The 23,312-nt window shown below is 44.1% G+C and overlaps 1 protein-coding gene across 2 annotated transcripts in view; it reads right to left on the reverse strand.

Annotated features, from left to right (window-relative positions):
* Positions 1 to 1,143: 1,143 nt before the first annotated feature.
* RBL2 (RB transcriptional corepressor like 2) overlaps positions 1,144 to 23,312 on the reverse strand; it is a 53,952-nt gene continuing 31,783 nt past the window's right edge. For both annotated transcript variants that reach the window (XM_040409723.1, XM_040409724.1), the window contains 14 exons: positions 22,183 to 22,349; positions 20,964 to 21,073; positions 18,021 to 18,124; positions 15,966 to 16,103; positions 15,017 to 15,181; positions 14,770 to 14,887; positions 13,921 to 14,151; positions 13,596 to 13,840; positions 11,925 to 12,101; positions 10,593 to 10,664; positions 9,498 to 9,597; positions 8,398 to 8,603; positions 6,397 to 6,564; positions 1,144 to 5,444 (listed from right to left, as the gene is read on the reverse strand). In XM_040409723.1, coding sequence (XP_040265657.1) covers positions 5,265 to 5,444; positions 6,397 to 6,564; positions 8,398 to 8,603; positions 9,498 to 9,597; positions 10,593 to 10,664; positions 11,925 to 12,101; positions 13,596 to 13,840; positions 13,921 to 14,151; positions 14,770 to 14,887; positions 15,017 to 15,181; positions 15,966 to 16,103; positions 18,021 to 18,124; positions 20,964 to 21,073; positions 22,183 to 22,349 — 2,181 coding nt within the window. In that variant the 3' untranslated portion in view covers positions 1,144 to 5,264. The remainder of the gene's footprint in view (positions 5,445 to 6,396; positions 6,565 to 8,397; positions 8,604 to 9,497; positions 9,598 to 10,592; positions 10,665 to 11,924; positions 12,102 to 13,595; positions 13,841 to 13,920; positions 14,152 to 14,769; positions 14,888 to 15,016; positions 15,182 to 15,965; positions 16,104 to 18,020; positions 18,125 to 20,963; positions 21,074 to 22,182; positions 22,350 to 23,312) is intronic.

Below are 23,312 nucleotides of genomic sequence, written 5' to 3' on the forward strand. Positions count from 1 at the left end.
GCGGGGGTCCAAACAGTTCACAGCACAGTGCCCCTACAATTCCCATCATCCTCTTTTGGGAGATGCTGACCCATTCAGTGTAAAGTTGATAAATGACCATTTATTCATATGGACTTGGAATGGAAAAAGAACAGGCACAGAATTATGTACAAGGTTTTATTACTGAACAGCCACACAGTTAAAAAAGCAACATTGTAAACATCATAATGTACAGAAAAATGTGGCTTCAGTCATCATTTTAGGACAGAGTTATGGTCATTTTCATAAGAACAGTTCCGTTATGGAGAAGTCAAATATGAACGACCAAGGATAAAATAAATTAAATAATTTACACCTTAAAGGGGTTCTCCGGGAATGAATTAACATGGCTGCCAGCAACCTGTCCTAGAATGTGAGCAGAACTGGTTGCCTCTACATATAGAGCTGCTTAGGGGGGTGAGAGGACGGGGCCTCAGTACACACTAAGCTCTGGCACTTGCATGAATTACATATTGGTGGGCGCTCCTGTCAGGCTGCTCAGCCATGATGGCATATCATAGGCAGCATCACATCATTAACATCTATTGTAAAGCAGTGTAGTGAAGCCCCCTTTGAATGCTCTTCAATTGGGGTCAACCAGTCCTGCTCGCATTCTAGGACAGGTTGCTGGCGGCCTTTTTCAATCAAAAAGAGGGTTGTCCGACAGTTTGATATTGAAGGCCTATGCTCAGGATAGGTCATCAATAGGGATGAGCGAATCGACTTCAGATGAAACATCCGAAGTCGATTCGCATAAAACTTCGTTCTAATACTGTACGGAGCAGGAGCTCTGTACGGTATTAGAATGTATTGGAGCCGATGAGCAGAAGTTATTGCTTCGCAAAGTCTCGCAAGACTTCACGTAATAACTTCATAAATTTATTTGTACTGTAAAAAAACATTTCCCGAACTCGTATTTGGTTCCAAGGTATCACTGTTTCATCGGAAGTCGATTCGCTCATCCCTGGTCATCAATATCAGATTGGTGGGGTCCAACTATCGGCACCCCTGCCGATCGGCTGTTTGAAGGGGCCGTGGCTCTCCAGTGAGCAGTGTGGCCTCTTCCTAGACCAGTGATGTCAAGTTCATTGGTCACATGGCCTAGCTGCGGCTCAGTCTCATTCAAGTGAATGGGGCTGAGATGCAATACCAAGCACAGCCACTACACAATGTACGAAGATGTGCCTGGTGAGCTGTGAGGAGAACAGGAAAGCCCCTTTAATATTTTTCCTTTTGGGAAATAATACATATTTTTTTATTAGGCATGCTCCAGTAAAACAAATGTTACATTTCATACTGTCCCTTTGTAATGATACACATACAGAGAAAAAGTAAGCACGCCCTATGTAAACTTTTATGGTTATGTTATGAGGTTATTTAACCAAAAAGGAGAAAAAAAAGCCTACACTAACAAATTGACTTGAGAACTGACAGTTAAACTAACCCATCCCTGGCATCGCCCATTCCAATATTGCCCATAGTGATAGACAAAAAAAGGTTCTCTCAGCCAATTGCTGACCCACCTCCGTCAGTGATTGGCTGTCAAGCAGAAAGCCACGTGGACCTGGGCACCGCTGGAACGGCAGTGGCCGGGATCAGTGAGGAGAGTATCGGTTCTCTTTCATGTTTTCAAGGCACTGTAGCTGCGAGAAAAGGGATTGAAAGGAGTTGTCTCAGAGACAAAAAACAGCTGGGCTTGTCGTTGAAGGACGGCTCAAGTCTACCAGTCATTTAGAGCAGCCCTCCGTTCTGGCTCAAAGAGGTGGCGAGCCGAGAGGGAGACTGCCCATCTAAGATATATCGGTGACTTAGAGTGTAAAAAAATGCATGCACTATTTGGAGATTCTGGTGTATGGCATAGTGTTATCTACCATGTTATTCCATACAGTTTTTTTTACAGTATATAGATGTATACTGGCCAGATGGAAGCCAATGTTTGCCTAATGTAACCCTATGGACAGATTCTGTGCGTACCTTGGGAGTTTTCCCAGTGTACACGCTAAATGGACGTCACAAAACATCATGTGAACATACCTTTACTGTTCAGAAAGAACCACTGGACAAGAATGGTTCATTCAAAGCCCAGATCTTACTCCAAGTGAGAGGTTGTGTGGACTGGGTATTTGAAATGCTCCCAAACACTGCATAGCCAGACTGGTAGAAACCCCTAGGCAGCTCAAAGTCAATTTGTTATATTCATTATTTGAATTACCTTTATATATTATTTGAATGAAGATAAAAATTAAACACTTTACATGGGGCTGGGGGAGTACTTACTTTTTCACGACACAATTAAAAAGTGACAGCACTTGATAGCTAACTTCAGTACACTTTACTTATTGATGTTTTTTTTCCAGTACTTAGATATTGATGGCCTAACCTCAGGATAGGTCAACAGTATCAGATTGGTGGGGGTCCAATCAGCTGTTTCGGGCAGGCTGGAAACTGTACCATGGACAGACCTGGAAGCAGAAGGATCCATCCACTGTGCAGCGTCCATGCCGGGGTACTGCTAATCCTCTCCCACTCCAGTGAATAGGAGCTGCTCTGCAGTAATCGACCCAGCCTTCGGTCCATTGTATAGTTTACAGCTGATCAGTGGGGGTGTAGGGTCAGATCCTCACCGATCTGATATTGATGACCTATCCTGAGGACAGACCTTCAACATCTAAGTCCCTGAAAACCCCTATAAGCCCAAAACATTCTTTTAAAAAAGGGGTTGTGCCAAGATTTAAACTCCATGGGACAGGGGATAAGTGTCTTATTGTTGGGGGACTTCCTGCTGAGGTCCTCACCGATCACGTGAATGTGAAGCACCAGTTCAGCAAGCACACTGCCGCCCAATCATTCATCTCTATGGATCTGCCGAAGAGAAGCAGAGTACAGTGTGTGTGTCTATCTCCAACAGTCCCATAAAGATGAATGGTGCAGCAGTGTAGATGCCTGACCGCTGCTCTGTTCACATGGGAGACACTGGACCCCCTTTAAATCCTCGGCACAATCCTATTACCACCAGTTTAGTAGGAGGAAGCTAAACTGTAAGCACCACAAAACTTATGTAATGTACATCATGTGTCCTCCTTAAAAGGTCTCAGAGGACTTAGCTACCAGCCATATTTTTCACCCATGATATCCACAACGAACGTATGCGAGTAGTTATTAGCCGGACATTATACAGTGCATTTATTGTAAGTGCTGTCTGATTAGGAATCCTAAGGGGTAACAATGCTCAGTCATGGTTTTTTTTTTTGCACAGGGTGATGGCACCTGTTGGCTCTTTCATGGCTATGAAACCTTCCCATCTCCTCACTCTTCTCCATGATTAAACATAAACCTGGAATAGTTGGGGGAAGGGAGTAAACATTTCTAAAACTTAGAAACATAGTAGCTGAAGATTAGGTGAACTAGTAGGTATAGGGGAGGTGTGATCATGGCAGTTGCAATGGACCCATCTTCCATCTCCTACAGACAGAATTAGAGTTAAAGGGGTTTTTCAAGGCTTTAAACACCTCAGGGGCAATTTTTTATGACTGCATTGTATTCATTTTGGGCTTAAAATCTTTTATTTTCAATTGGACTTTATTAAAAATGTTCAGCAGTTTTTGTCAAAGGGTTTCTGAGATATATGGACCCCCACAATCAGATACTGATGACCTATCCTGAAGATGGGTCATCAGTAAAAAAAATCTTGAAAAACCCCTTTAAATTTTAGCCTAGCTGTGAGCATCTTACTCTTACTTTCACTTTGTGCATCACTTGACAACCCTCATCTCTAGTAAGATAAGAATTGAGCTATAAAGTGTTTATAAGCTCTACATAAGCCATCAGCAGAGCTCCCTGATGGAACACAGCATGAACAATAGAGAATCTCAACCCTGTACAGAAAAAGGGGCTGAAAAGTTTTAATAAAGACCAACTGAAATAAATTATTTTTAGCTCCAAATGAATACAATGCAATAGTAATAAAAAATTGGCCCCAAAGGCATCCAGAACCTTTAAATACTGATGACCTTTCCTCAGGCACCCACGGCCTCCCTTGAGCCTGTGACGTTACTGTCCACTAGTCACATGACTGTTCCTCATTCACGTGGATGGGACTGATTTCTATTGATAATACCAAGCACACCTACTATACAATTTATGGCACTGCTATGCTCATCCCAGCACCGCGGCCCCTTCAAACAGCTGACTGGCAGGAGTCAGACCCCCACCGATTTGTCCTGAGGATAGTCATCAGTATTTAAGTCCTGGAAAATACCCCTTTAATATTGAAAGTCCCAGCCATGTGATCACAGCAATAATCTCTCTGAGATAGCAGCTAGAGCACACAGGTAAGGATACTAAGCCGGAATGTGCCACCCACTGGGGAGACTGCCTCCATAATACCGTGCCGGGACACCATACACTGCCTAGCCGTAAGGACTTTCTGTGCCGTCATACAGGCTCTACCCTGTGCATGAGCCCCAAGTCCGTACCTACTCACTGGATACAGTAGCGCAATATTTCTATGATGGCAGAGAGGTCTGAAGAACTGCCAACTCACTCCCTATCATCTTCTAAAGAGCTTCATTTATAACACATGGGTAGCAGAGAACTTCAGATACTGACCATACTAGCATTATATATTAAGAAAATATATTATGTCCACCTACAGGTCGTACTATACGAACAATATTCAACCCTACAGGCGTGTTCATGTGTGGCATCTGCAGCATGGTACAGCACCAGCAAAGTGGATGAGATCTTAAAATATCTCATCCACACGCGGCGGAAAAAAAATAAAACTGCAGTGTGAATTGAGCTGAAGTGCAGATTTGATATCTGCAGAATGTCAATTTATGCTGCGGACTCTTCCACAGCTTTCACCCTTTAAGAATGAAACTCGCCACGTCTGCGGCAAACACAGCAAGGAATTCATGTGGATTTTGCAGCGCATCCGCAGCTACATCCGGAGTGCTGAATTTTACGTCCTGCATGGACCGACCTTAATAAGTCGTCTGTATCATTGCTTCAGCTTGTCTCCTCAACTACCTGCAAAATGGAAAACTTTTCTAGTGCAACCTCATCTACCAGTGCTCAGTCGTGCATATATATATATATATAAAACTAAGTGCCCCCTTATAACTCAGGTTATAAACACTACAGGGCAGATTCCACAAACTGGTTATAGTCCTGGTGTCTTAAGTTACAGAATTAATATATATTAAGATTTTTTTGAAATACTGAAGTTGGGATAATGCAGCCATCTAGTTTGTGCAGAAAGTGCCTCTGTCATTAGCCACGTCTTGCAGTTTCCTGTAGAGGACAGTATGATTTTCCTGGCATATCCGCTTTGCTGGAGATTCACTTCCATCTTCCAAAAGGATCCCGCGTTTCTTGGTCGGAGTCTCTCCTGTTCTGACCATGCTGTTGATCTCCCGCAATCTCTGTTGGTGAAAATGAATGGCAAATTTAAAAGAGAGGGATTTTCTTAAAGTGAGTCTGTCACCTACTCAGTGTTTTAGACCACGTTATAGAACATTTGCCCACCAGTAAATTAGTACCTCTTGTGTCTGCCAACGTAGAGATCCCGAAAAAAGTACTTGATAACGTTATGCAAATTAGCAGTGCCCAGATAACCTCTCCCCTTGCAGTCCTCTGGCCCGCCCTCCCCATCTGGCTTAGAGATCTTGCGCGAGCATCAGTCACCGCCAGCCTGCGCATGCGCACTGTTAAGATCAGTGCATCTGCCCACAATGGGCAGAGCAGCGTGCATGCATGGGGCGCGACGGTGGCCGGCGCTTACGCGAGGTCTCCAAGCCAGAGGAGGAGGACAAAGTAGAAGAGGAGGGAGGGCCAGGGGGCAGGTTATCTGGGCACATAGCCGAGGGGCCTGGGCACTTGTAGCCGTAACTCCGCCCCTGGGCACTTGTAGCCGTAACTCCGCCCCTGGGCACTTGAGACTGCTAATTTGCATAACTTTATCAAAACACTTTTCAGGTTCTCTACGTGGGACAGAAACAAGAGAGGTACTATTTTCGTGGGGGGCAAACGTTCTATAACGCAATCTGAGCGGCCTTAAACGCTCAGTGTAGGCGACAGACTCCCTTTTTCACAATCCTGCAGAATCTTGTCTTTTTCTAGAAATGAAGTGAATGGGGCTGAGCTGCGATACCAAGTACGGCGCTGTGCTTGGCTTGCTGAGAGAAGGCCACAGTGCTACTGCGAGCTACTTCTCAAACAGCTGATCGGCAGGGGTCCCAGTAGTTGGACCCGCACCGATCAGATACTGACGACCTATCCAGATTAAAGACCCTTTAATCTCTCGCTTGAGCAGTACAGTTGTACAGGAGTCTTTATATACACACGTGCATAGAAGAGGGTAGGTATCAGACTTACCTTTGCAGGGCTGTGGTTAAAATAGTATGAGATCTTTTCTCGAGGGGATAAAGTGGCAGAGTCATCATTGTGAGGATAAATGAAGATCTGGTGACTCTGAGATAACTGCACCCGCCGAGGAGACAAGGTCCGCATAGAAGGGTAAGGGGAGAGAGGGGTAGCTTCATTCTGTAATAGAGAACAGACAGTGAAGAGCTCAGCATCTACCGGACTGTGACCGCACTGTGCAGAGAAGAGGTTTCATGAACATTTATAGAACTGCTGCATGTTTTTTTAGATGTTTTTTTTATTAGTGCAGATGCAAAAATGTAGTATACCCAGTGAGCTATTCCATAAAATGTATCCGTACAGCGCCACCTGCTGCTTGTTTTTTTCCTCCTTTCTTGTCCACCTCACGGAGGTGGTCGCACACACTCAGTATAAATCTTCAACTGTCACCGGCATTATGTTTTGTTAGAAACTGTGGCAGTTACAGGGCAAGAGCTGCATCAGAAAGGACACGCTCCCTGAGTTGCCAGCCTGAAATTAATCTAGCAGAGCAATTGGAGTAATGGATGAGGAGATCTCTGGATCCATGTGAGGTACAGGGCTGGTTCTAGTTCTGTTAGAAAGAGACCGTCATGTACTGTATGATGTCTGATGTCATTTTTTACATCAATAATGGGATAGCCCCTTTAAGCAGAGAATCCTAACTACCTGCCAGGACCTGTAGATACAACAGGGATTGTTTGATAGCATTGCAGCCCTCAGCTGTGAAAAAATGTAGGCAACCCCCACCAAAAGGGACATCCATTGGTATTCCCTGTCTGTGTGCCCTATTGCAGGGATGGCCAACCTGCGGCTCTCCAGCTGTTGTGAAACTACAATTCCCAACATGCCCTGCTGTAGGCTGATAGCTGTAAGCAGTCTGGGAGTTGTAGTTTTGCAACAGCTGGAGAACCTGCTGGTTGGCCATCCCTGCCCTATTGGGACATCACAGATTGGGAACCACCCATCAACAGCCACCGTGGGAGGCAGAGCCACCGTCATTTGAAAAATTAAGAAAGTTCCTCAACCAGATGAAGGCTTGTTCAGCAGAAGAGCTTGTGCTGCTCCTCTCAAACACCTAGAGGCTCTGCTCGCTCTGCAACTGCCGAAAACATTATGCCTGCCTGGTCCTGTCAATCAAAGTGCAGAGGGGCACAGTAGGTGCAGAGAGAGCTGAGCTTCATTTGCATATAATAAAACATCATTTCTCTCAGCAGTGCGGGCACATATGAACATGGGACCAACACAGATGCCTTCAGCTGCCAAGTGCACATGTAACAGGTCAGCCAGTGTCATAGGTACAAATCTGCTGACAGATGCCCTTTAAGTTACTTGCATCAGCTGTAGATTTGTACATAAGGTCTTCACACTGGAATGGTAGAGTTTCTACTGTACAACTTCTAATGAGGTTTACCATGAGTGTAGCTGGGGAGGAAAGGGGTCCGGTGAGGTATCTGCTCCTCGTGCTGGCTGACAGTGGGTACTAACACGCCACTCCAGGGTATTTTACATGTAAATAGTATTACTAACAATCCACTCCACAGTATTTTACATGTCCATAGACGTGATGGATTTATGGAGTCAAAAAGGAATTTTGCGACTTTTCATGCCTTCTACAGCGCTACAGATTTACTATAATCTACTCCAGAAGCTGGTGTATATTATAACGTAAACTCTCCGCCAGCTCATAGCTGGATTTGTTTTTCTGGCACACAGACTGAGAGAAGACGCGCGCCACTTACTAAAGTCCCGTGCCACTTACTAAATTTGGTGCATCTTACTACGGCGCATTTGTTTTTATTAAGACTGGCATAGTCCCCCCCTAAGCCTTTGGCCCTGGTGAAGGAAAGCCTTATGGATTTACAACCCTTCCACTGGCTTTAGACAAAATCTGCAAATACTTCCACTGGTCCAAGTCGCAGATGTTTCCTCTAGCTATGCATAACTGCAGGAATTAGGAGAAAGGCCACTTACTGCGTTGGCATGAGAGTATTTCAGGGCAAAGCTTTTCATCTTTCGAATGTAGACGTTGTTGTAGAAATGAACCAGGTCTCCTCTTTCCTCTGCTTCCACGTCACTGCTGCCTCCAGAAAGTCGTGTTGGAGTAGGGGGAGCGCTGCTGGGCTGCGGTACAGGCAGGGTACTACTGGAGCGCATCACTGGGCTGGGCTCCCTGCTGCCTGAAAAACAAAATTCAACACGGATACGTAACAGCGGTTTTCACTCCATAGCATACAGTAAGTAGACAAGGGGCGTTGGGGATGATGATATAAAAATACATTTTTGTATTTTTTTTACCTACACATTTATTAACCCTGTACGTAAACAAAAATATTAAAGGGGTTGTTCAGTCCTTTGATATTGATGGCCAGTCCTCAGAATAAGCCATCAATGTCTGATTATTAGGGGTCGGACACCCCGCACTGCCACTGGTGAGCTGTGCAAGAGTAGCTCTGGTACCAGAAATAGGAGCTGGAACTACACAGTTCTGTCCACTGGACGGAGCCGATTACGGCAGCGCTGCTCCCTCTGAAGCGAGTACAACCAGCTCCGTCCACCACACACAATGGACTTGGCTGTGTAGTTCCAGCGCAGGGACTACTCCCAAACAACTGCTCTGTTCACATTGCATTAGAACTACATGTGGACACTCCATGCACCAGAAATAATGTGTTCCTTGGGGGCGAGGGGGACTGTAAATATATGTCAGCTCTGGAGACTGGTGCACTGCTAGCTGCGGTACGGCTTGTTCAGGAAGGAGTTAGATTATAGAACTACCGTTAATCCGGTGCTACATACCTGATCCTCAATGCTGACACAGGCCCCATTCAGACGGGTCCGCAAAACAGGGGCACCGGCCGTGTGAACTCCGTGCATTCAAGTCAACGGGTCCGCACCGCAGCACGGAGTTCACACGGCCGGCGCCTGTGTCTCGCGGACACGCTGTTTGCGGTCTGCGACAAGGGAACGGTGGCCATACGCTCGTCTGAATGGGTCCATACTGACAAACAGCGATTTTTGTCGGAATAGGCTGTTCCTCTGATCCGGATCTCCTAACGCCAGTGTGTGCTTACCATGGTCTTTATTGGTCTCGGCGGAGCAGCCCGTCAATGCATGGTCACTACCACCAGACTGCTGCCTTCTCCTGGATTTTAAAAGAACACTTCTGTACACCTATATAGGAGATAAAAAGAAAAATAAACTTCTCTCCCCAGGCTCCACAAGAAAACGTATTCAGTTGTGTAGCAAGATGGTGGAAGATGGATAACAGATTGACTTACGGATGGAACCCTCATCCTCCAGGTGGAGAGCAGGCTCTCCTGAGTATACGGCCTTCTCTCCAGAGTCAGTCCGTATTGTCAGATATAATGTTTTGTGCACAATTGTTATCAAAGGCTACATTATAAATTTTGCAGCGTTCACTTTTCAGCATATATAACATGATAACTTTATTCTCTGGGTCAGTACGATTACAGCGACACCAAATACAAATCCTTTTTTTTTTTTTTTTTATGTTTTACAACTTTTGCTAAATAAAAACCCTTTTTAGAAAAAATGAATAAAAGAAAAAGAAAATGTATTTGCATCGCCGCATCCTAATACCCGTAACTTTTTAATTTTTCTTTCTATGGAGCTGTGCGGGGGCCGGATTTTTGTCAGATGACTTGTAGTTTTCTATAGTATGTGGTATGCAGGCTATCAGCAGGGCAGAGTGGAGCAAGCGCAGGAGCTCACATAAGACATCACTCCTCCTGCTTGGGCCGTTCTGCTAAAGCCTGACATACCGTAGCCCATGTATGCCAGGCTTTAGCGGAGGCAGGAGCAGCCTACACAGCCACAGGGAAATCCATACGCTCATTCACAGCAGAGTATGTATGGATTCTAAAGCGCTATAGGCACCTGAACTTCAGGGACCTATTTAGCATGGAAAAGTAAAAAAAAAAAAATATAATAATTAGATTGCATTACAAAAAAAATTTCAGGACATGTAGAACAAGGTTTAATAAAGTTTAATTACACTTTAAGTATAAAGCAAATCTTGATAAAAATTTATTGAGTTATTAGAGAGCCTACATAGAGCTTCTCCCGCTCTGGTGGACCCAACACAGACTTGCATTGCACGGGCAAACGACGAACCTTTAACAGTAAGTTTCTGGCTTTGTACTTACATGACTCGTAGCATGAGGCTGCATACGATAGCATCTCATGATATCGTGGAAGGATGTGTCTTCTTTGGTTACCTGTAAAAAATTAAATTGAATATAGAATAGTGGCAGTCCCGAATAACCGCACAGTGCTTGCCTATTTTTAGTATTTTGCATCTTTTTCGGTTTATATCAATCCCTTATGTAGAATCTTTATAAATGTAACTAAACAGCAATGAGGGAAAATTGCAGTGAAACCCCTTTTAAAACAACCATCCAAAATCGCAGTGAAAAATGGAGTTTTGGGGTGTGGCCTTCTCAAAGAAAATGACCAATATAGGGCTGACTTGAATCTGTGAGTGGATGGTCTCAAAGAGGTGGTGTGCAAAGGGGCTCTCCGGGCCTGTGCCTAAAAAGCCTATTTCAACTAACCCGCGGAGAGAAGACACTTTCAGCAGTAGGTAACCTTCAAGCGTTCCGTGTTCCTGGCTGGGATCGCGTGACTGGCCGCGGGCTCTTCTTCTGATGTCACACTCGGATGTGCTCCTCTTTCTTCCTGTTCAGCTCCACAACGTAGATGCAGCTAAAGAGGAAGAACGAGGAGCACATCTGGTTGTGACATAGGCAGAATAGACTGCAGGTAGTCGGCAGCCGCCTGATCCCGGCCAGGATTGCAGAACCGTCGGAGCGAAAAGGTAAGTACTGGGTAAAGTGGTCCTCTCTCCACAGGTTAGCTGAAAGAGGCTTTTTGGGCACAGGCCCGGAGAACCCCCTTTAAGGAGGTTCCGTTGCATCTGTTAATTGTCACACATACTAATTGAGCCTTCGGAAATAGTGATTTGAATTTCTTAACTTTGGAACTAAATGGTTTGGACACTTAGGGGGTCATTTACTAAGACCAGCATTTTGGACGTTAGCCTCTACATAACTTCAGCAGATCCAACGGCGCTTTTAAATAGATTTAGACCATTTAAGTAGATTTAGACCATTTTCAATGCCTAAAAATGGCGTCAAAAATGATGATCCCTGCCAGGCCCACTTTTTAGACCTCTTTTGGTTATTGAGGTCTGCACACCTCTTGGAGAGATAAGTCAATATGTAGGAGAAAGTCTATGGCACACCACTTTTAAATGATATTAAAGTGTAGTTTTATTCATTCTTTTCGAACACTTTGTGTCACATTACATCCAATATTATTTCAAGGCATAGCATGCGATTATGTATAATAGTCCCGACGTTTCGGTCAATTATGACCTTTATCAGGGGATCTATAATCCATGCACCTCAGGAGAAGGTATTTCTGTTAGTAATTAAACCCCCTTAGTCAATAAAAAGCTTCATTTCTCAGCTCCTCACCTTGGCCATCACATACACTGCACACATCAGAAGCTGGTCCAGGTGACGGTCCTTCATCAGGTCTGAACAGTGCACGAGCGAAAACTCGAAGCAAGTCCAGATCTTTTTACGAAGCTCATCGGAAATATCCAGCTTATGGCAGAGATCACGAAGGCGAACACTGGCTAAATGGTAAACCTGATTTAGGAATACAGAAACACATCAGAACCTGAACACAAAAGTGGCCGCCTTGATAGGGCTTCTGAACGTATAGCAGAATGCAGGGTTATGGAGAGAATATACTCCTACAAGGGTTCGATGACTTCTGATGGTCAAAGACATTTACAGTTGGCAAGCAGTTATCCATTAGAACACAGGAAGGCCTTGCCTGCGATAAGGAGCAGCTGTCCACGCAGATGCTGTCCAGATCCCTAACCCCTTAGGGTCCATTCACACGTCCGCCATTCTGTTCCGCATTTTGCGGAACGGAATTGCGGACCCATTCATTTCTATGGGGCCACACTAATGTGCTGTCCGGATCCGCATTTCCGGATCCGCACTTCCGTTCCCGGAAGAAATAGAACATGTCCTATTCTTGTCTGCAATTGCGGACAAGATTAGGCATTTTCTATTATAGTGCAGGCGATGTGCGGTCCGCAAAATGCAGAACGCACATTGCCGGTGTCCGTGTTTTGCGGATCCGCAAAACACATACGGATGTGTGAATGGACCCTTACGGACCCGCCTGGACAGGTTTCAATGCAAAAATAAAAGACCCGCCTTCTGACACTACCACTTTACCGATGCTTAGACTCTCATCCCTGCTGCTTCCATTCTGCCAACCCCTTTAAGGCATGTATACAGGATGTCATCACTTCTGGTCCAGAGGGGACTAAAAGCAAAAGGCACGGGACTTTTTATGGGTCTCAGGCAACCCCTTTAACATGTCCATACACTTTATATCCCTGCTGGCTAACAGCTATTCCTTCCAAGCCCCCCCACAGATATACATGCACGCTCAGCAAAACATGTGCTTTTAAAGGGGAAGAAGGGAATAAGCCTCCTCAGGCAGCTACTTCTCAACCACAGGATCAATGGATCGGACATGCTGAAATCCATCCCTTGGGGAAGTAAACAGGCAGCACTATACATATTCCACTGAAATTGGAGTGTTCGACCAACTTAAGGGCCTATTAGACTGGACGATTTTTGGGACAAGTATCAGGATTTATCATAGGAACGGCCATACCCAATAACTGGCATGTGTGACTGTGCCGTCGATCAACAGATGCCGATTTGTAGATTTCACCAGGATAAAAGATGCATGAATAATCGGCGGCACATCTCCCGGTGTAATCAGGGATGTGCGCCAATAATCATTAAAACTGATTGGGGGAAGAACTACTGCAGCAGCCATCATTCCTCCACTACTCACTTTGCATCGGCCTATGCACATGAGAGTTGGTTAACGAGTTTATCGTTGATCAGTTCTTGTCCTGCCTAAATATCGGATAGAGTAATGGGGCCCTAACATCCAATTTATGTGGCCAGTATCTGAAGCCATCAAGAAACAAGTAGGAAAACATGGAAGAAAAAACTTGACCAATGGTGATGGCACCATAAAAGGATGACCATCAATTGTTCCTAAAGTCATAAAATGTGATGTGTAATATTTTAAGAACGTGCTCTTACCCTCCGGCAGAAGAGAGCCAGAGATCCAACTTTCTTCATTTTGCAGCTGACATTTTGTTGTCCTGGAGAAGCTTGGACCTGAGGGATGGTTACTTGTCCTGCAACCTGCATCTGTTGCGTGGTCATCGGTCCAGCAAGAGCCTGGGCTGTAAGTGGCTGAATGGAACTAGAAACGCCACGGGCTTGTCCACTCATACTGACCTGTACCGGAAAAAATGTGATCCCTCCGTTCTCATTAGCAATGCCTGGCAGTAGGATAATAAAAAGAGAAGGTCACAACGCAACAAAAAAAAGTTCAATTTCCCGAACCTTCTGTATGCCTCACCTTGTACAGGGATAGTGAGTGTTTGCCCATTATTTGCAGTTACTGTAGCAGTCGCCATTGTCACCAGGGTCTGCCCAGGAACCGGTGAGGGCGTCGATTCAGCAGTAGAATGCGGAGACGCTTGTGCTGGACTCCCTTCTTCAGGTGGACTATCGGAGTCAATGAAGAGACGGCGGCGAGCTGTGCCAGCCATCGGTGAACTGTACCGATCAAATAAAGTAGGCGAGGAAGCTGCGAGAATAAAAGTCTACAGTTCAGCTACAAAGTGCACCAAATATTCCTTTATATTGTATTATTATAGGGCTTGAAATTCCTCACATTCTTATATTATATTTATTCTTCTCCAGTCTTCTGCCATTAATACAGCCGAACTGCTTAACATACACAGACTCCGTTCAAGCTGTATTTGGAAGCTCTCGGCCCTGAGAAGTGCGCTATGTATTTTTGGAGTCAATTGGATTTGTCTTTTATTAATAACTTTATGTTTTAAAGTAAAAAATCCCCATAGAAATGGATGACTCAATGTTGGGAGAACCAACTGCCATGGATGATGTCCCACCCAGTCTCACAGACACAGCGCTCACACATGGCCCCACTTCTCTCTCACACACAAACTTTCATCTCTTTTCAAGCTCTGTGTATTACCTTCAGGAAACGCACATCTACTTAAAAGACTTACGCGCTGTTTCCTAGACTAGCCACATCTGCCTTGATCTTTCTGACTGGTCTTGAAGTAACACACTCGCTCTCTCCCACACTCACTTTCAGCTCTTTTCACGCACTATGTATGCCCTTCAGGAAATGCACATCTAGTTATATAATAGACAAGTTAATCTAAACCTCACACACTTTTTCCTAGACCAGCCGCATCTGCCTTGATCTCATTGACTCGTCTTGAAGTAAGAGGAGCAGATGATCCTGTTATGCTGCTGCCAACAGCTCCTTCAAAATGATGTGGGTGCATTACCTGGGAAAAAAAGGACAAATAGAGCTTCATTAGATAAATCAAATTGTTTTTTTCATTCATATTGGTCCAAAATCTAACTGGACTCCTCATCATGTATCCATCCCCAAGAAGTTAGCAATATTCTAGTACCTCTTCACAGAGTGGAACTTTTCCATCGTTGTCTCTAATCTTCTCCCACAGAGGGGAGTCATGAGTCCACGCCATGCTCTCAAGAATCTGCTCTTCAATCTGGTTTAGGTGTTTTATTACTTCTCGACATAAACCATCTTCTGCCTTGATAACAAGCTCAATCACCTTCAGACAAAAAGGCAACATCCAATTTGACAACCACACTTCGAAATCATCTCGGTTCTCGGAGACCATGCATAAAGAACTCCTAAATGGACAACTGTGTACTACAACACACATAATAGTTCCCACACTCTTGTACTATACTTGAGGAAAGTCAAATTATTTATATTAAATTATGTGCCTTAAAAGCTATGGCGTGGGACACTTTTGAGGACAATTTTAATTTTGAAATTTTTTTTTTTTCAGTTTGTTCTACAGCCTTCACTTTCAGTGTATCTGCAGACCATTACTTTTTGCTTTATACAGAATCTGTCAGGGAGCCGTGTGTTAGGAGAACAGTCATGCAGTATATTATTTTACTTTAAAGGGATTGTCCAGGTTTTTGCAGTCCATGCATTGTTTACTTCCTCCCCGACATGGTCACATGCTCCGCTGCAGCCAACCACTGGCTTCCGTGGTGACCTGTCCCTTGTGGACATGTCACCACCAGGTGATCATGTCCAAGCCACGGACCAGAAGATAAACACACGGGACTAGACCAGCGGAGATCAGGCAAGTCTTTCCATAAGGGAGATGGGCTGTGGGCACCTGTGAAGAGTTATTTATTCCCTTTCAAGCCTACTATTGAGAAGGTTTTTATTGTCACTGTTCTGCCTGTACCTCTATGTTCTAGTAGGCATCAGCTCAGAATGCGTGAAAGTGCAATGGGCTCTTCAGTTACTTTCCATGAAGTTTAGAATACGAGACCGGACAGTAAAATCCATCACCATTCATCTCCTGTACGTACCTTGTAAAAATGGTAGGGTGCCAAATCAAACATGACTATTATCTGTGGGAAAGTGCCAGGAGGTTTGTATGAAAAGATGATAATTTCGAGACAGCATGCGATGAGGGACTTATGGAAGATCTCCTGCTCCAGTATATTCTGCAAAAGACAAGACATCATCATGGTGATCTCAGATGGAAATTGTACAGGACCTGGACAGAATACTAGATTGGTCATTACCACACACTGTAGTGGAATGTTGCTACCTCTATGTATCACTTTTAGTCCACAAATCGAAAATCTGCAAAATATGGATGCGGTCCATGTGCTGTCCAAATTTTTTGGTGGACCCTTTGACTTCAATGGGTCCGTGGTTCATACTTTGCGGACATATTCTATCTTTTTGCAGAACGGACATACAGATGCTGAAAGTACCAGGATGATCCATGTGCTTTCTGCATCCGTATGTTCGTTCCACAAAAAGATAGAACATGTTCTACACTTGGCTGAAAAAGGTAGACCACGGACCATGGATCACCTCCACCGTATGGGGATTGGCCGTCCAGAAATGATGACTGAGGTGTCTGCGGCAAAAATCATTTCACATGATGAACAAGCCTTTTGCTCATTCATCTGGTGATCTTCAGAACATTTACACGTGCCGATTGTTGGGAATGAGTGTATGTTCTAACAATTGCTGACAACTGCCCTTTGTAAATGTGGCTTAGCACCTCATGTTACCGATCAGCGGGGGTCTCGGCACTCAGACCCCCACCAATCAAAACCTTTGATATGTCGCTCTAACATAGCAAACGTTTTATGAAAGTGGTCAACTTTAGGAGTTTTCAAGAGGACAGAGAGAAGAGCTACAGGCCAAACTGTAAGGCCCCTTTCACACGGGCGAGGATTCCGCGCGGGTGCAATGCGTGATGTGAACGCATTGCACCCGCACTGAATCTGGACCCATTCATTTCTATGGGGCTGTGTACATGAGCGGTGATTTTCACCCATCACTTGTGCGTTGCGTGAAAATCGCAGCATGTTCTATATAGTGCGTTTATCACGCAACGCAGGCCCCATAGAAGTGAATGGGGCTGAGTGAAAATCGCAAACAAGTGCGGATGCGGTGCGATTTTCACGCATGGTTGCTAAGATGACAGTCTATTCACTGTATTATTTTCCCTTATAACATGGTTATAAGGGAAAATAATAGCATTATTTAATACAGAATGCTTAGTAGGTGGTCAATTGAGGGTTAAAAAAGAAAAAGTAATTAACTCACCTTCTCCTCCTCTTGATCGCGTAGCTGCCGGTCTCTTCTTACTACTTTAATCATGAGCTGCCGGCTAAAGGACCTGTGGTGACGTCACATCACATGGTCCATCACCACGGTGATGGATCATGTGATTGGACCATGTGATGTGACGTCACCACAGGTCCTTTAGCCGGCAGCTCATGATTAAAGTAGTAAGAAGAGACCGGCAGCTACGCGATCAAGAGGAGAAGGTGAGTTAATTACTTTTTCTTTTTTAACCCTCAATTGACCACCTACTAAGCATTCTGTATTAAAGAATGCTATTATTTTCCCTTATAACCATGTTATAAGGGAAAACAATAACATCTACACAACACCGAACCCAAACCTGAACTTCTGTGAAGAAGTTCGGGTCTGGGTACCACAGTCCGTTTTTTATCACGCGTGTGCAAAACGCATTGCACCCGAGCGATAAAACTGAACAACGGAACGCAATCGTGTACCTACTCCCGCGGGTTTTCCACAACGCATCCGGACCTTATCCGGACACGCTCGTGTGAACTCAGCCTAAGAGAATTCGTCTGATTGATTTCACACTGAATGGGACTGAGCAGCCTGCAATGTATATAATTTACATGCAGGTGAAATTTTTTAATTTTTTTTAATAAAACCCAATTGCAAATATGCTTTTTAGCCAAAAATCCAAGCATTTCCATTAAAAATGCCCCTAACGGTGTCCATAGTCTAAAGATTAGAAGCTCTGTTCTCACTACTGTTGAGGAAATCTAGAATTCCTGAGAAATCTGAATGCTTTTACTTACAGACAGATCCACATCTCCCAGACGTTTCTTTTCCCGCTCGACAACAGATTCCACCACCTTATAATACAGCGTTTCGGCCAGTCTGAAGTATTTCTTTGCAATGTCTGGAACAGATTTAAAGTTTGCATTTAAAACAGGATCATTTCTGGAAAACAATGGGGTGGATTTACTCACACATCTTTAAGAAGTCCACCCATTACTAGGCTTAAATGCGCCAGAAGACTGCACGTTAAGCTATCCCCCTTAACCACCAAGCAACACCCACTTGCCATGCAAGGCGCAAAAAAGTGTCTAGGACATAGAACGTGCAGCAGAATTTTGCCTCAATTTGATCCAAAATCCTAGAAGATTTTCATTAGTAAATCTGCCCCACTATTTTAGAAAATAATTAGAGATATATGCGTGGGAAGGGGTTAAACAAGCAATCATTCGATCACTTATATTACCGCATATTGCAGTCTATGGGATTTTTGCAGGCAGGGCTTAATAGGCAGTTTGCTATGGCAGGTCTAGGAGCCTTCACAAGACCCCTGTGATTTTCACATGGGGGTGCAGACGGGAGGTCAGAGGGAGCCTTCTCCCTCTGACTAACCGCTTAGAGGCCACAATTGCTATTGACCATGGCATCTAAGCAGTAAAATATGACTGGGATCAGAGTTACGTCTGATCCAGGTCATTGCTGGTTGGCACATGCCATGCATGGAGCAGGTCAACCCATGAGCCCGCTCCATACACCCCTCATGTATATTTATGCGGAGTGGATGGGAAGGGATTAAAGTGGTATTCCCAAGTCAGACATTTTGAGGCAACCTCTGCATTCCTAGCAGCGCAAGAAGGGGCCCCGTTGTGGAGATACAAGTGCAGATCCAGAGGCGGATCCTAGGGATATGCCATAAATGTCCAGATAGGCATTCTCCTCTCATTTTTCAATTCATTAGTTCATGTTATTATAATTACTATTGAAGAATAAGATGGTAGGGCACACCAATATTTGATACCACACGGATATTTATTATAACAATATTTATTTATTAGTGATATACCTGTTAAATAAACATACATAAAATGTAACACTCTTAAAAGTAATAAAATACTAAAAAATGGAAAAACTATTGAATACAATAAAACCCAATATAATAATAATATATAAATTAGCAATATTGCGTTTTTGATATCTATGTAATTTCAATAGTTCAACTGTATGTATACCAGGACTCGTTAGATGGTAGACAATATCCTTCCAGATGGGTTCTTTCACCCAAACGATACCCCAAGAAATGGGGATTAATTGGATGGTTTGAATCAAGTCTTTTTGAATAAAGGCTTTTGAAACAAAGATTTTTCTTATATATAAATAAATAGTCACTGCCGATGTTGCGACTCAATAGTCGCTATGTATATTGAATCAGTGCACTATTGCTGCTTTTTAATACAGGAGAGCCGAGACAATTTTACTCACAGTTTGTAGTGCAGTATTGTCGGCTTTGATAAATCACAGGTGGCGTCCCACGTGTGGTGAACAATAGTTGCTCCAATTGCAGCAAATTAAAGTGGTGTGGCTTTGGGATCCTCGCTGTTTTTCATATAGCTGTGCTGTATTTGGGGGTCAGTCGGTGATGCGTTCCTTCTGTGTTTAAATAAATACTTCACAGGAGTAAACTCTGCCAAACAGCCGACTCTCCAAACAAACAGGTATCCTGCTTATCTTGGATTTTTCAAGCTGGAAAATCAGCGATCCCTTGTTTCTTTATTTCCTTTTTCTTTGCCTTTTCCTTTAGCGCTTTTAGTCCTCCGGAGTGATGCTTTATTCCATTTTCTTTGTGTTTGTAATTACCCTATGGAATAAAGCATCACTCCGGAGGACTAAAAGCGCTAAAGGAAAAGGCAAAGAAAAAGGAAATAAAGAAACAAGGGATCGCTGATTTTCCAGCTTGAAAAATCCAAGATAAGCAGGATACCTGTTTGTTTGGAGAGTCGGCTGTTTGGCAGAGTTTACTCCTGTGAAGTATTTATTTAAACACAGAAGGAACGCATCACCGACTGACCCCCAAATACAGCACAGCTATATGAAAAACAGCGAGGATCCCAAAGCCACACCACTTTAATTTGCTGCAATTGGAGCAACTATTGTTCACCACACGTGGGACGCCACCTGTGATTTATCAAAGCCGACAATACTGCACTACAAACTGTGAGTAAAATTGTCTCGGCTCTCCTGTATTAAAAAGCAGCAATAGTGCACTGATTCAATATACATAGCGACTATTGAGTCGCAACATCGGCAGTGACTATTTATTTATATATAAGAAAAATCTTTGTTTCAAAAGCCTTTATTCAAAAAGACTTGATTCAAACCATCCAATTAATCCCCATTTCTTGGGGTATCGTTTGGGTGAAAGAACCCATCTGGAAGGATATTGTCTACCATCTAACGAGTCCTGGTATACATACAGTTGAACTATTGAAATTACATAGATATCAAAAACGCAATATTGCTAATTTATATATTATTATTATATTGGGTTTTATTGTATTCAATAGTTTTTCCATTTTTTAGTATTTTATTACTTTTAAGAGTGTTACATTTTATGTATGTTTATTTAACAGGTATATCACTAATAAATAAATATTGTTATAATAAATATCCGTGTGGTATCAAATATTGGTGTGCCCTACCATCTTATTCTTCAATTTTACTACTGTTTTTGAGGATTGGGTGAATCCTCTTGGTAGGTGCACCCATTTCCATTCTTGAGCATTAGGTGAGCCTTCTCTAAATACTTGTATTTTAACTATTATAATTACTAGTCGGTCACAGGAAATAAATGTGTATCATCATAGGGAACCTGTAAGTGGTTTAAAAAAGGATCACCAGTAACATGTTAAACCAGCCGCAAAATCCCAGAACTAAAATGTATCCATCAGATAGGATATGCTCCATACCTTTGCACTGCTGACTGTCTCCACCTCCTGACATTGTGTGTTCACAGAACACTTCGAACATTTCTTTCAGGCAATTAGAAATGGTCTGTGTGGGGTTTCTGGAACAGGCACTACAAAACACGTGTAGAACAGACGTCAATAGGACAATATTCTCCCACCACTGGCCCGGAGAACCCCAAAATGTAATAGTCTGGGTTCATCCAATGGAACCCAACAAGAGCTGCACCTAATGCCACCTCATAATAGTCTTTATATATTGTTTACATATATTTGGTCCAGGAGACCAAAAATAAAGCTGAATGAACAAATAACCCAGCCAGTTTATGAGCCAACCTGCATATAGAGGGATGCAGAAGGGCAGTGAGGACGGGAGTGGTGCGGAGACCCCAACCACAAGGCTTGGCTGTGTCAGTTGACATGGACCTCCTTGAAGAAATGCGCTCTCAAGGCATACAATTTTTTTTTTTATATCTGGAGCCGGTTTACAAATTCCTATATACATTGCATGTGTTTTCATGCTCTAAGTATGGAGATTTTCTCCAAAGGCTTCTTGGAGGTTGTCCTATTTTAGCATGCAAATTTAAACAGGAATTTTAGCATCTATTTTACCTATTAAATTAAATGGGTTTTCCAGGATTTTGATATTAATGGCCTAATCCTAATCTGATCGTTGGGGGTCCGCCTCTCGGCACCCTCGCCGATCAGCTGTTTGAATAGGCCGGTGAGCTCTGCAGCCTCCTCACAGCATACCAAGCACAGTGCCGTGCAATGTATAGTGGCTGTGCTTGGTATTGCAGCCCAGACCCATTCACTTGAATGGAGCTGAGCTTTAAATAGACCATGTGACCAATGAATGTGATGTGACTGGCCTGGGAAGAGACCGCGGTGCTCTGCCTCTTCAAACCGTTGATCGGCAGCGGTGCTGGGTACTGGATCCTCACAGATATTGATGACCTATCCTGAGGATAGGCCGTCTACACTGAACTCCTGGAAAACCCCTTTAATGGGTGAAATCTGCAGAAAAAATCCATCACAGATTCTTATGCTGTTAACGAGGTTAGATAAACTCCATTCACTTGGAATTAGTGCACATGTTCAGTGCCTGGGCTTTGATCTCAGGACCATGGAAGAGGAATATGTAGGCAGGGCACATCTAAAGATACAGTAGTAGATACCAGGCCATTTCCGGGTCACCCGAACATGAATAATAGGGCCTAACCTTAGCGTTTCTTGCAGTTTCTCGCTGGGGGCAGCTTTGTGACCGGACAGAATGACAAACAGTCGACTGACGCTGTATGTAGCGCTGGAGACAGGAGTCTGGTGTGAAGAGCTCTCCTTCATGTACGGCAGACTGGTGAGAGGAGTGGATATCCGTAACGACTTCATCTGCAGGGATGTAAGACAGGAATGATCCCCACCATACTCAATATGCCGGCATGTTATACTACACAACAAACACCGTCAACAGAGCAGTTCAAGAAATAAAAGGGCATCTGTCAGCAGTTTTGTACCCATGACACTGGCTGACCTGTTACATGTGCACTTGGCAGCTGAAGACATCTGTGTTGGTCCCATGTTCATATGTGTCCGCATTACTGGGAAAAATTATGTTTTATTATATGCAAATGAGCTTCTAGGAGCAACGGGGGCGTTGCCATTACACCTAGAGGCTCTGCTCTCTCTGCAACTGCCGTGCCCTCTCCACTCTGATTGACAGGGCCATGTGTGATGATGTTTTCACTGCCTGGCCATGTCATTTAAAGTGCAGAGGGAGCAGAGCCTCTAGGTGTAATGGTAACGCCCCCGTTGCTCCTACAGGCTCATTTGCATATAATAAAGCATAATTTTTTTCAGCAATGTGGGCACATATGAACATGGGACCAACACAGATGCCTTCAGCTGCCAAGTGCACATGTAACAGGTCAGCCAGTGTCATAGGGACAAATCTGCTGACAGATGCCCTTTAACGGGATTGTGCCAAGTTTTGACGTTATCCCCTGTCCACAGGATAGGGGATAACTAACTCATCAGTGGGGGTCCGAATGCTGGGACCCTCACTGATCCCGAGAACGGGGGTCCTGTTTCCATCCTGATGGAGCGGCAGGTTGACCATGCTTCCTGCCGCTCCATTCATTCTCTATGGGACTGGCGAAGATAGCCCAGTACAACACTGAGCCAGTTATAGCGGTCCCATAGAGAATGAATGGAGCGGCAGGGCACATCCTCGACCTGAAGCTCCATCAGATCAGGAGAAAAGGACCCCCGTTCTCAGGATCGGTGGAGGTCCCAGCGGTTGTACCCCCACTAATCAGTTAGCTATCCCCTATCCTGTGGACAGGGGATAACGTC

This window comes from Bufo bufo, chromosome 10, assembly GCF_905171765.1.
Source record: "Bufo bufo chromosome 10, aBufBuf1.1, whole genome shotgun sequence".
Classification (NCBI taxonomy): Eukaryota; Metazoa; Chordata; class Amphibia; order Anura; family Bufonidae; genus Bufo; species Bufo bufo.